Raw genomic sequence first — 12,082 nt, 5'->3', positions numbered from 1 at the left:
GCCTTTGGAATGCCAGAGAAGGAAGAGACAGAAGAGATAACATGGAAGAAAGTGGTGGAATACAAGAGGAAAATTCCCCAAAGCCCAGAAGAGTCATAAATTAGGGATGTTGTGCAGGCAGCCAGCCAGGGAGAAACGAGCAGAAAACAAAACGAAGCGAATTAGAATTCCTGCCAGCTATTTTGTCTGTCTGTGTTCCTTTTAAGGCCACTGCTCCCTAAATCGAACAGCCCAGCAAAGCTCCCCTAATGCCCCGCTCAGCCTGGATGTCTCTGTCCCAGACGGAGGATGTTGGTCTTTAAACCGGGTAATATATTATCTCTTGATGAGATGAACACCCAAAGAAAGGAAGACCCAAGGAACTTAACGTCCTGGAACCTGCACGTTGGAAGTAGCCCCTGGGCCCGGGCAAGAGAGGCCCTGCCCGAGGGCTCCTTACTCAGGCCACGTCCTCCCGGGGACCGCACATCCGGGCCCTCCCTTCTAGGTTACATGCTTGCCCGGGGCAAACAGTCCTGAGCTGCTTCCAGGGCCTGTGCAGCCCTCTTTCCCTGGTCTGTCCTTCCTCGGGGACGCCCACTCCTGCGCCTGGAGGGTGGCCGGCCGAGGGGCAGTCCCCTGGGGACAGGGAGTGGAGCCTGGACATTCAGGGTGGAGCAGTCACTCTCAGATGCAGAAGGTCAAGTTCACTGGACCCCTCAGCGCTGCATCCCAGACGTGATCATTCGTCATTAGTCTGTGCGAGTCTCCTCTCTCGTTTTGTTTATTTCTTCTTCTATTCTCATTCTCGTTCTCCTCCTTTCACAGTCAGCCTTTCTAACACATTTAATGCGCATCCACTTTTTGGTCTTTGTGTTTGTTTTGCTTTATTCATTGAGGGCCATTGGGCACACAACATTGTGTTAGTTTCAGGTGTGCAACCTGTTGATTTGCTGCGTGTCTGCTTTGTGAAGTGGTCGCCACGGTGAGTCCAGGTAGCATCCGGCACCTTATATAGTTACAAAAAATTTACTTTTCTTGTGATGAGAACTTTCAAGATCCCTCATAGCAACTTTCCTATATATAATACAGTATTATTAACTGTGGTCACCAACTATGAGGGGGGACCCCCCAAAAATAGGAATAATCTTCTGGAGGGCGGGCTCCTTGTAGTACAGGCTTCCCCCACTAGATGAGCATTCTAGAAACCCATCTGCATCACTGTGCCAACTGGCGTTGTTGTGAGAGGCTGCCTTCGGCTTCAGTGAATTTTTTTTTGAAGGCTCTTTCAGCATGTCTGCCCATTTCATGATGGCTGATTTACTAGTGCACCTGCCCACACCACGCTGAGTGTTCAGCAGTTTTTGACCAAAAATGGCATGACCCCCCACTCCCTGCCCTCCCTATCCACTTTGCCCCAAGCAACCTTTTTTTTTGTTCCCCTGGATGAAGAAAGTTCTCAAAGGGAAACATTTTTCTGATATGGAAGAGGTGAAACAGAAAACAACAGAAGAACTAAAGTGCATCAAAATAGATGAGTTCAAGAACTGTTTTGAGTGGGGGAACACATGTCCCAACAGGTGTATTGCATTAAATAGAGAGTACTTTGTAGGTGACTGATGTTTAAACATGTAAGAATAAATACACAATTTTTTATAAACAAATTCAGGTTTTTTTCCAGTTCCCCCTCATATACATTACTTCCCTATGACTTATTTATACATGAAAGTTTGTAACTTTAGTCCCCCTTCACTTATTTCTCCCACCCCTACTCCCTGCCTCTGGCAACCAAAAATCTATTATCTGTACCTATGAGCTTGGGGCTTTGTTTGGTTTTGCTTTTAGTGTGTGTTCTTGAAAATATGAATTGATCTCTACACTTACATATTTTTGAAGATTTTATTTATTTATTTGTAGAGAGGGGGGAAGGGAGGGAGAAAGAGAGGGAGAGAAACAGCAATGTGTGGTTGCCTCTTGCACGTCCCCTACTGGAGACCTGGCCTGCAACCCAGGCTTGTGCCCTGACTGGGAATCAAACCAGCGACCCTTTGACTGAGCCGGCACTCAGTCCACTGAGCCACACCAGCCAGGGCTGTATGCTTCTATCTTAAGTTTATGTAAGCAGTATTGCACCTCTCATTCTATTTTGTTGTTGTTGTTGCCGTTTGTTTTTGTCTTTTTCACTGAGCACAGTGCTAAGGCTATGCTTGTTGCTGTGTGTTGCTGTGGCCCATCTGGTTCGTCGCTTTAATCAGTTGTGGTCTCCTCCGAGGTGTGCGCCTCCCTGGCTTTCCCTCCTCCCTCCCAGTGAGGATCACTGAGCTCCCTCCCAGTGAGCTTGCTTTCAGTCCCCTGCCCGCCCCCGGAAACACAGTGGTGAACGTCTCATGGATGACTCCTCATGGGTGTGTTGAAAAATTCGAGAGACAAAGGCACTGAGCCTCAGACCTGCTGAACTCACAGGACCACCAGTCCTTGGGGCATGCTACCGTCTGTCCTCAGCTCTGTCCCCACAGAAGGTGGCTTTGGCGGTCCTGTTAATGGTTGGGCTCCTTCCCTGATCAGACACACGCCCAGTGGGGCCACCTTCCTTAGGAAGATGAGCAGGGGGCAGCGTCAGCACCAGAGGGCGCCCCTGCGCTCCTGACTCCCCAGTCCCAGTGTGAGACTCACACAGGAGCCTCAATAATGTTGAGTGCATATTTAAAGGATTTTGGTCTGTAGGGACCCCACTAACTAGCCCACACTAGGCTTCTGCACAGTTCAGTTGGGTCCTGCCTCCCCATTGCCACAAGCGGGTCAGCAGGATGATCTTGTCATCCCACAATGATCTTGTCAAACTTGTTCAACCGCCGTCCAGTGGCCTCGCTGGCCTGAGGGGGGTCAGGGTACGGGGGGGGGGAAAGGGGAAGGAGTGTGTGGCACTGGGAATGGACAGGCCCAGGGGGAGCAGGGAAGGGAATGGGAAGGAGGGGTGCAGGGCCGCTGAGAGAGGTGTCAGCCATGCAGGTAACAAGGGCACGTCTCCAGGGGAAGGGTCAGAGTTCTCCAGTGGAGCACAAGAGAGGCAGCGCGTACCTTCCCCCACTGCACCTCCCTTCCCAGAACAGAGAGCAGCTCTTGCCCAGCGCCCTGCTGCTGCTCTGGGCCCAGGGTTCTGCACAGTGGCACCGAGAGAAGGGAACCAGGACGAGACAGGCTGTGGCCTTGGAGTCTGTCCTCGGGTTCTTGGGCGGGGGACCTCAGAAACCCAGGCAGCTGTGGAGGTCGAGAAAGAAGCCCTTCTTGGGGATGTCTGCTCCAGAGGCTAGGGGCCACCACCTGGTGCCAACGTGAGCCTGTCTGTCCTCCCAGCCTCCCCTCCAGCTCTCTCTGACCTTCCCCTCTCTTCTCCGGCAGGGACTGATGCCCTTGGCCATGATGCACCCCCAACTGCTGGCTGCTCAGGCTCGGCCTGTGTGACTGAGTCATTGCTGCCCCAGCTGTTTCACGTAAGTCATGTGAGGCTCAGGCCAGCCCCTCTCCGCACAAAAGAAGGTGAGGGGTGTGGGCGGGGAGGGAGCTCCGGAGAGTGCTGGTCGCCGAGGGCAGGCCCTGGGAGTGCTTAGTGGGCAGCAGCTTTGTCCTCCTCAGCTACCATCAGTCCATGAGCTGGCCACCACCGAGTCCATTCTGCCCAGCTGTGCTCGGCTGTGGGAGGGCACACAGGGCCTCTTTCTCCTGTCCTCGGGGAGCTACTCAGGAGGAGACTGCTGTGACGGGAACCCCACGGCACCAGGCCCTGGGTCCTCACTCAGGCTCTTGCTGTGCGGGACCAGGCAAGCCACTTAAGGGTCGGGCTTCCCGCCCCCCTGCCCCCCGCCCCGTGTGGGGGGTTTTTGTACAGTGCAAAGAAGGTGTTAGTTCTCTTTTGCTGCACAACAAACTACCACAAACCGGGCAGCGTAAAACGGTACACACTGATGGTCTCACAGTCCCTGTGGGTCAGGACTCCGGGCGTGGCCAGCTGGGTCCACCGCTCCAGGGTCTGACATGAGGCTGCATTTAGGGTGTCCCTTGGGCTTGCATTTGCACTTGAAAGGTCCACGGAAGAAGCCCACTCTCACTCATGTGATTATTCAGTTCCTTTTGGGCCATTCGATAGAGGGGCTCCACCCCTGCTGTCCCTTGGACTGCAGGACGGGGGCCACCTTCAGTTCCTTGTCACATGGGTCTCCCCAACATGGCGACTGGCTGTGTCAAGACCAGCGAAGGAGAACGTGGACCAGCAAGAGAGAAGCCAGACTCTTCTGTAACCTATTCACAGCGGCGACATGCCCTCACCTTTGCCGTGTTCTGGTGGGTGGTCGCAGGTCCCAGGCCACATCCGGCCCTGAGGGGAGGGGAGTGCACAAGCCTGATTGCCTGGGGCTCATCTTATAGCCGGCCGGTCGTAGGAGGGGATGCAGATGAAATCATGCTGGAAACTGGAGAGTTATGTGTACGTGCTCTGAGCTGCTGTTATCATTTGCATCTCGTTGCAACGAGAACACGAGCCTACGTGAAATACTGGAGAGCCACGTAGGGTGTGGGAATTCCAAGGCTAAATTGCGCCCTTGGCTCTGGGCCCTCAGGGACACGGGCGGGGGCCTGGCCAGCTCACTGCAGGCCTCTGCCCGCACCTTCTTGGTTTCCGGTTGTAAGGCCAGACGTCAGCAGCCACAGAACGGCTGGGTCTGCCTTTTCCCCTCAGATAACTGTGTGTGAAGGACCTTTTAGCTTACAAGGGGCCCTTGCACGCATGAGTCTCACTTTTCGCTCACAGCCGTACCCGTAAACTCAGGTTCTGGCTAATCCCTCTTACAAATGAGAAAGGTGGCCAGTTTCTGAGCTCGGGTGGCTGGTAAGTGGTACCACTGGGCCTCAGAGGGGGCTCCAGACCCACGACTGCCGGCCTGCCCTGCCCACCCCCACCCCCTGCCATGTCCAGGCTATTTCTGCTCTACAGCCTCCAAGGTGCTGAAAGGGGGGAGGCTGGGCACCGAGGGCAGAAGGAGGGAGAGCACGGTTCCCACATGGCTTCATAGTTCCCTGTCTCCTAAACCGGCTGGGCACAGCCCGGGGGGCCAGACCAGGACTTCCAGCAGAGCGGGTCCCTGCTGCCTCCCCCACTTCCGGTCACTCCATGCATGGGCTCTCATCGGTGAGCAGGGGAAGGTGGAGTAGTGTTTTAGTGAAGGTACACAGGTCCTCCCAAGGCCACACTTTACCCCCCACACCAAATGTTCAGCAAACCCCTGAAGTCTGGCCCACCGCGTACCTGGGCAAAGTCTGGTCTTCAAGGATGGTGCTCCCGTCTGCAGAGAGGATGTGAGCTGAGACGTACAACTTGCTGCCCCCTGGTGGTGGATCGGAGTCATAACCGCCAGGCCTGCGGAAGCAATAGTGTACTGGGAGAAGATGACCAAACTTGTGTCAAGTACCCGCTGCTGTGTGTCAGGCACTGTGTATAGTGCAGCAGGGAGATGAGTGTAAAACAAAGCCCCTGATCCCAGAGGACTCATAGTTTAGCGGAGGAGTCAAGATGTTCGCACGTGAGCGTTGACAAGCGTCCTCCCAAGTCAGGGTTGGAAAAGTGGCACGTGGAAAGGCATTGCAAGAGGAGCAGAGAGAGACAGACAGACAGACAGAGACAGAGACAGAGACAGAGAGACCCTCCTAAAAGCCCTTCCGGAGCCCCCAGCGTCTCCAAGAGAGTTAAACCCCTTGCCTGGCTTGCAGCCTCTCCAGCGTCGTCCCTCCCCGACCCTGTCTGGGCCTTTCCAAACCCCTTACGGGTCCGGGACCCCCATGTCCTTTCACCCTCCTGCCCTGCCCACCCTGTCTACTGGACAAGCTCTGCTCAGCTTTTAGGAATCTGCTCCCGCGCAGTGTCCTTGCTGGTCTGTGTGTCTCCGGTTCTGTGTCCTACGCCAGAGCTAAGGAGTGTTCAGTGTCTTTGCATCATGAGGCTATAAGCTCCTTGAGAACCAGACCTGCCTGAGGGGCAGAGGATTCATGGGGGGCAGACAACGGAGGGTGAGGAGGGGAAACGTGAACAGGGGTGAGCCTGCAGGGAGTGGGGCGGGGCAAAGCTTTCGACGTTTGCTGTGCAAGTGCGCGCCCAGATCACCGTGTCCCGCAGGCAGTGTGATGCCAGGGAGGCTCTGGAGGAAGAGAGGGGCGTTGGGGACGATGAGAGGCTAAACGGTGGGTGGGGGGTGGTGCCCAGAGAGAAACCAGTGAGATCCATTCCGAAGCCATTGCTCGGGGGCAGGCATGACACGCAAAGTGTCGCCACTGATGCGTGGGGAACAGAAGGCAGGGGGAGCCGGAGAAGAATCTGAGGGTTTGAACGCCTGGGCAGGTAGGGGAACATCCTGTGGCCTTGTCAAACTCTACTGTGCAAACGAATCATCTGGGACCTTGCTAAAATGCAGATTCTGACTCCTTAGGCCTGCGGCAGCGGGGGCCTGAGATGCTGCATTTCTAACCCCCCCCGGGGGCTGCCCGGGCTGTGGTGTGAAGCCCACTCTGTGAGCAGGTCGAGTGCATTAGCAGCAGGGCCGGGTGCATGCTGTGCTCTAGGACGCACGGTGAGGAGCAGATGGTGCCTTTGGGTGAAGAGAAAGCGCCCCCTCTGCCAGGCGAACACAGCAGGGTGTGTGGCTCTGTAGGCAGAGTGCAGCCTGTGGTCCTGCGCCCACTTGCCCTTTAAGTAATGAACAACCAGCACAGCCCTTCACAGCAGCTCGGATGGAACCACTAACAGAGGCTGGGGGTGGGGGAGCCTGTGTGGAGTGCGGGCGATGACCTCACCTGAGTTCCAGCTGCCTGCCTGCCTGCCCACTAGCAGCCGGAGACAGGGCCGGAGCCCCAGCTGGGGGACTTGTGGGCTTATTGCTGACGAAGCATGCAGTGCGGGAAGCACAGTAGGTGAGGTGGAGCTCAGGGACCCATCGGACACGTGGGGCCTTTCCCAGGGGTAACACCCTTCTCCCAATGTCTCCGCCCCTTCTGTTGTCTTGCAGGGCACCGTTTCCCTGTTGAACATAAGTGCTCACGATCTTTCTTCCATCCTCAAAATGCCGAGGCCCCTCCCACCTTCTGGCTCTGTTGGCACCACCATCCCTGGTCCCCATGAGCCTGGGCCCCTGGGAGAGCCCTTTCAGTGGCCTGCAAAGGGAGTCAGCCTGAGGCCAGGCCACCTGGCACCCCAGGTTGCCCTCCATTCCATGAGCCCACATTAGCCGGGACATGGCTCCCCAGACCCGCTGCAGCCTTCCCGGAGCCAGAATGCCACCTTCCTGCTCCCGGGGGGCTCGCCTGGCCCCTGTTTTCCACAAGGGTTGGGAAGAGAAGAGAGACCCCACCCCCACCCCCAAAGGAGTACGAGTTTGAGCGAGGGCAGAATTAGGTAGAACTTTTGAATTCAGACCATGTCCCCTCACCTTGGTCAAAGTCAGGGACCCTGGTGTTTGCAGTCTGGAGGGCAGTGATCGAGGGCATGGCGTCAGGGTGAACCAGGCTGGGTGGGATCTCAGCCAAGTCAATCAGAGGCGCATTCGGCTCATGCCAAATGGGGGTGATTAAGAACCAGCCCAGGGGTTGTTAGGAGGATTAACGGAGATAACCAGGGGCCTGCTTAGGGCGCGGCTTCACTCAGACTAAGCCGTCCACAAGCAGAAGCCATTTTTCTTTGTGTCTTGGAGCCTCGGGGTGGTGGAAGGGGTGCAGTCTAAGCAGGGTGTGAGGAGAGGGGACAAGCAAGGGAGAAGAGAATTAAAGGAGAGAGAGAGCAAGAAGCCTTGAAGCTGGGCAGACACAGGAAGCAGAATTACGCCTTCAGCTAACATCCTGCCTGCTTCCCATGCCCTCTGTGCCATGAGCCCCTGCGGGAGGCTGGCCCTGGCCACAGCCACCCCCGGTGTCCCAGTGCCCGGGACCCTCCAGACCTCCAGCGGCATGGAGAGCTCCAGGAGGGCCTCCTGCCCCCGCCCAGTCCCCGCATCTCTCCGCAGAGTTGGATGGGGCGTCGGGCGGATGACAGCGGGAACGGTTGTGATCACGGGCGGAATCCTGGCTGCGGTCATCCTCCTCTGCATCATCGCTGTCCTGTGCTACTGTAGGCTCCAGGTCAGTCCGGGGCCAAGGCCAGCAGCCACCAGCAAACGGCGTCCCCCTTGTGGGGACAGATGCTACAGGCCATTTCGGGTGACAGAGCCCAAAGCCAGGGAACGGGGAAGGTTTTGGTCAAGGGTGCTGGGGTGGGGGGCGGTCACAAGGGAACTCCCCAGACCCCAGACAGCACACTCAGGGCACCCAGTGAGAGCTCATGGTGCTGTGTCTCCTGCGAGACTGAGATTTCAGGGGTGCTGGGAAGGGCCCCATTCTGGGGAGACTCCGAAAGCTGCTCCCAGCTGCCCTGCACCCCAGCCCTGCGCTCAGTATGATTGTCTGACCCTTCCTCCTGGCCTCCCGGCCTCCCTGCCTCCCGGCTTCCCTGCCTTCTTGCCTTACCCAGCCACCGCTGAGTGAGTACACTGGGAAGCAGGGAGAGGAAGAGGGAAAGTCTTGCGAGGTTGGGAATCCCTGCTCGTGGGGCGTGGCCTCTGGTGCTGAGCTCGCTCAGCGAGGGAGCAGGGTTGCCGGTGCGGTGCCGCTGAAAGGGGGCCCTCCGCACTCTCCCCTCAGTATTACTGCTGCAAGAAGAGCAGAGAGGAGGATGCAGACGCAGAGGAGGAGGACCACGACCGGCCCACCTCCCCCGGGGTGCCCCCCTGCAATGCCTGCAGCTCCCAAGCCCTGGACGGCAGAGGCAACTTGGCGCCTCTCCCCGGCGAGCCCTGCGGCCAGCCGTGCGGGGTGGCAGCCCGCCACTGCGCCACCTGCTCCCCGTACAGCTCCCCCTTTTACATACGGACGGCGGACATGGTGCCCAATGGGGGTGGAAGCGAGAGGCTGTCCTTTGCTCCCACGTACTACAAGGAGGGGGGCCCCTCGTCCCTCCAACTGGCAGCACCCCAGAGTTACCCGGTGACGTGGCCGGGCTCTGGGCGTGAGGCCTTCACCAATCCAAGGGCTATTAGTACAGACGTGTGACCCTCTCCCCCCGACCCGCCCACCCACCAACGCTGACACCCCAGCCGGAGGCCTCCAGCACGCCACAAGGACTGTCTCTGTTCCCTCGGCTTTCCTTGCCCTGCACGGGAAGGCTCACCAGGACTGAAGCCATCGCGTGCATTGAGAGCCAGGGCAGGGCCCGGTCCCCTGGCCCAGAGGCGGGCCTGACAGGTTTCTCTGTTGGGACGTTCCTCCGGCCAGCTCCAGCACCCCCGGCCTCTCGTGCTTCCCTCACGGCCCCGGCTTCTCCAGACGGCAAGAAGAGGGGAGGCTCTGCAGAGGTCTGGAGGCCCCCAGAGTCCTTGGGGGCAGGGTGAGAGGGGCCAGGGGGCCACTAGCACACCGCAGGATTTGAGAAGGAAAAGGGGAGAGCTAAAGGGACCCCTCCGGGACTTGTGCGCTAAGGTGAACCCAAAAGCCAGTTCACAATCTCATTTTGTATTTTTTGGTTGTCATAGAGACCGCAGAGCCCAAAGCTGCTCAGACCAGATGTGGATTCCTGAGCCCATCCCAGCTCTGCCCCTTCCTTGGTGGCGTGCGCTGGGTTGGCTTTAAAAGCACGAGGCAATTGCAGGGAATGCACTAAAAAGTGACAGTCTGGCCCTGTCTCCCCCAAGTCCTTGCTTTGCTATGGGAACTAGCTGCCCAGCTGAGAACCCTTATCAAGTTATGTTGCCAGGGTTCGAGTAGCTTCACGAGTGAGGTCCCGCTGATGGCCTCCAGGGCCAAGGTCCCCCACACTGAGTGGCATGCGTGGCTGCAATCCTGCGAGGGCGTGTGCATTCTCAGGTGCGTGCACACACACCGGTCACCACCCGAACACGGGCTTAGTTGCCTTCGGGAACTGCAGAGAGGGAGAGTCTCGAATGCAGTGACTAGAAAAAGCCATCTGACCCCCCAGCCACCACGAGCAAAAGGTGATTGAGGGGACCGACCCCCCCACAGCACTCAGGTGGCTGGTACAGGATGGTGCTGCCATGTCAGCCCCTGTGGGCTGTGACGCAGGAGAGCCAGACCAGCCCTCCCACCAGGGCCAGCTGCCCTCACTCTTGAGGACAAGAGGGATCTGACTTAGCAATTGGATTCAGCCTGCCGCCGTCTCTCAACTCTCAACGGGCCCCCCACCCCGCCCCCTCTCTGTCTCCCCATGAGGGCCTGCTCATCGCTGTCCCTTCCTAGCCCCAGGTCCAGCTCCCTCTTCCCACTTGATAACTCAGCCACAGCCTTCTGCCTTTTGAGTGAATGCGCCCGATGAGTTTCCAGTTGCCTCTGCAGTAAGGGATGGCAGTACCCCCTCTTAAGGCATAACTAACCCCCACCCACTCCCGAGTCACTGAACGCTGCAGAGGGCGGGGCGGGTTAGCAGCTGGCCCCTCTGCTGAAATCTCCGCTTTGCGTTTGAGAAAGTGCAGGGCGAAGTCGGGTCCGGGGAAGGGAACCCGCCAGGCCTCTGTGCCACCCTGCCGCTCCGTCTGTAGTGAAGGCGTGCCGGGTTGAGCCTCAAAGGACCTCGGTCTGGTCACTCTTGGGTCATCGGCTCTCGGACCAATCTTCTCTTCTCTGAGACCCCGTTTTCTCCAGGGAACTGAGACCGGGCCCGATGGACTCCGAGGGCCCGAGAGTGCGCCGGGAAGCCAGGGCTAACTGGACCGGTCTGCCGGGTCGGGCTCTCCCGCCCTGGCCCTGCGCTCTTGCCAACTGCCTGACCCTGGGTGCAGGCTTGCGTGCTGGGGGATGGAGGACCACACACATAGGATTAGCAGGCAAAAACCCCATTCTAACTGTCCGTGAAAAGCACACGTTTGTCTGACTCTCCTGTGAGTGGCCTCAAAGGGTAGCATTTCTCTTATCCCGGGAGGCAGCCCCAGGTGGGGGTGATGAGACCCATCCCCCGAGTCCAGAGGGACCAGCCAAGGACAGCAGCTCTACCGTGCCCCTGCCACCGCCTGCCCCTGGCTGGGCCGAGTGCGCCCCAGCAGCCCTCACCGCCCTTCCTGACCACCCGCCCCAGTGCCTTGCTGCCCTGGAGTCCCACGGCCAGTCCCCTCCAGCAAGGGCTGCCCCTCCTCCCCCCAAAACCACGGTGTCACGGTACCTCCTGCCTTTGCAGAAACCAAGACAACCTGGTCAAGTCACCCACTTCTCACCCCTTACCTCTTGGGGGTCCCCACGTGAAAAGCATTTTGTGCGGCCCGGTCTCCTTAGCTCTCCCAGCCTAGCACCCTGTCCACCCACACATGAAAATCTCTCTGGGGGCAGCGGAGAGGTGGTGGGCCCCAGCTCTCCCCCACACAGGCCCACGTCGCTCAGGGCCTGGGCTGGAGATCGCCCGTCCCCCTCCCTGGAGCCGCGAGGGCTGCACCTGTGCAAGAGCCAGCTCACCCCACTCACCTGCGCCCTGCTTTCCAGCCGAGGGACACTGGACACTTTGCAAACTGCGCCCCCCACAGGAAGAGGGGAGGCTGTTCCCAGCCGGTCCTCCCCGCCAGCCTGTCCCCACCGGCTCTCCCCTGCACCTGCCTCGGAGTTCTCCTCCTGCATCTTTGATAGGTGGGAGTCACAACCAAGTCGACGTCAATAAATGAGGAGTTTGAAATAGAAATCCCACCGGGTCTTCCGTTCTTCACCCGGGGCGGGGCAACCGGGCACAGATGTGGGCGTGGGAACTCTTTCTCGTCACCCAGAATATCCATTTCCAACACCAAAGCTGTCTACCAGCCTCCTCTCTCTTCCGGCGTCCACACCAACCCAGTCCCTCCACTGCGTTGCCTGCTCTCCCCACCCCATCGCCTGGGTCTGAGCGCCCACCCAGGGGGGACGTGTGGTTCGTGGGAAAGGGCTCCTGGAGGTAGCAGTGGCCCTGCCAACAATGGGGCGCCTTGAGGGGGAGCAATCCAGGCATCAGCCCCTCCCTGCCCCCACTGCATCCTCGCTGGCCAGGCCTGTGGTGTCCCCACCTGTA

At 58.5% G+C, this 12,082-nt stretch overlaps 1 protein-coding gene across 3 annotated transcripts in view; it reads left to right on the top strand.

Moving 5' to 3' along the window:
* Positions 1-11,718, top strand: part of FAM163A (family with sequence similarity 163 member A) — a 45,941-nt gene extending 34,223 nt beyond the window's left edge. For 2 of the 3 annotated variants that reach the window (XM_028530969.2, XM_028530970.2), the window contains exons 2-4: positions 3,379-3,470; positions 8,019-8,133; positions 8,692-11,718. In XM_028530969.2, the coding sequence (XP_028386770.1) occupies positions 8,041-8,133; positions 8,692-9,099 (501 nt within the window). In that variant the 5' untranslated portion in view covers positions 3,379-3,470; positions 8,019-8,040 and the 3' untranslated portion in view covers positions 9,100-11,718. Of the gene's footprint in view, positions 1-3,378; positions 3,471-7,433; positions 8,134-8,691 lie in introns of those variants that run through there. The other variant, XM_036015853.1, reaches the window with a different exon arrangement.
* Positions 11,719-12,082: the final 364 nt, after the last annotated feature.

The sequence above is a fragment of the Phyllostomus discolor genome, chromosome 14 (genome assembly GCF_004126475.2).
Source record: "Phyllostomus discolor isolate MPI-MPIP mPhyDis1 chromosome 14, mPhyDis1.pri.v3, whole genome shotgun sequence".
In the NCBI taxonomy this organism is placed as follows: Eukaryota; Metazoa; Chordata; class Mammalia; order Chiroptera; family Phyllostomidae; genus Phyllostomus; species Phyllostomus discolor.
The sequence above is the reverse complement of the archived record's forward strand: the minus strand, read 5'-3'. Positions and strand labels throughout refer to the sequence as shown.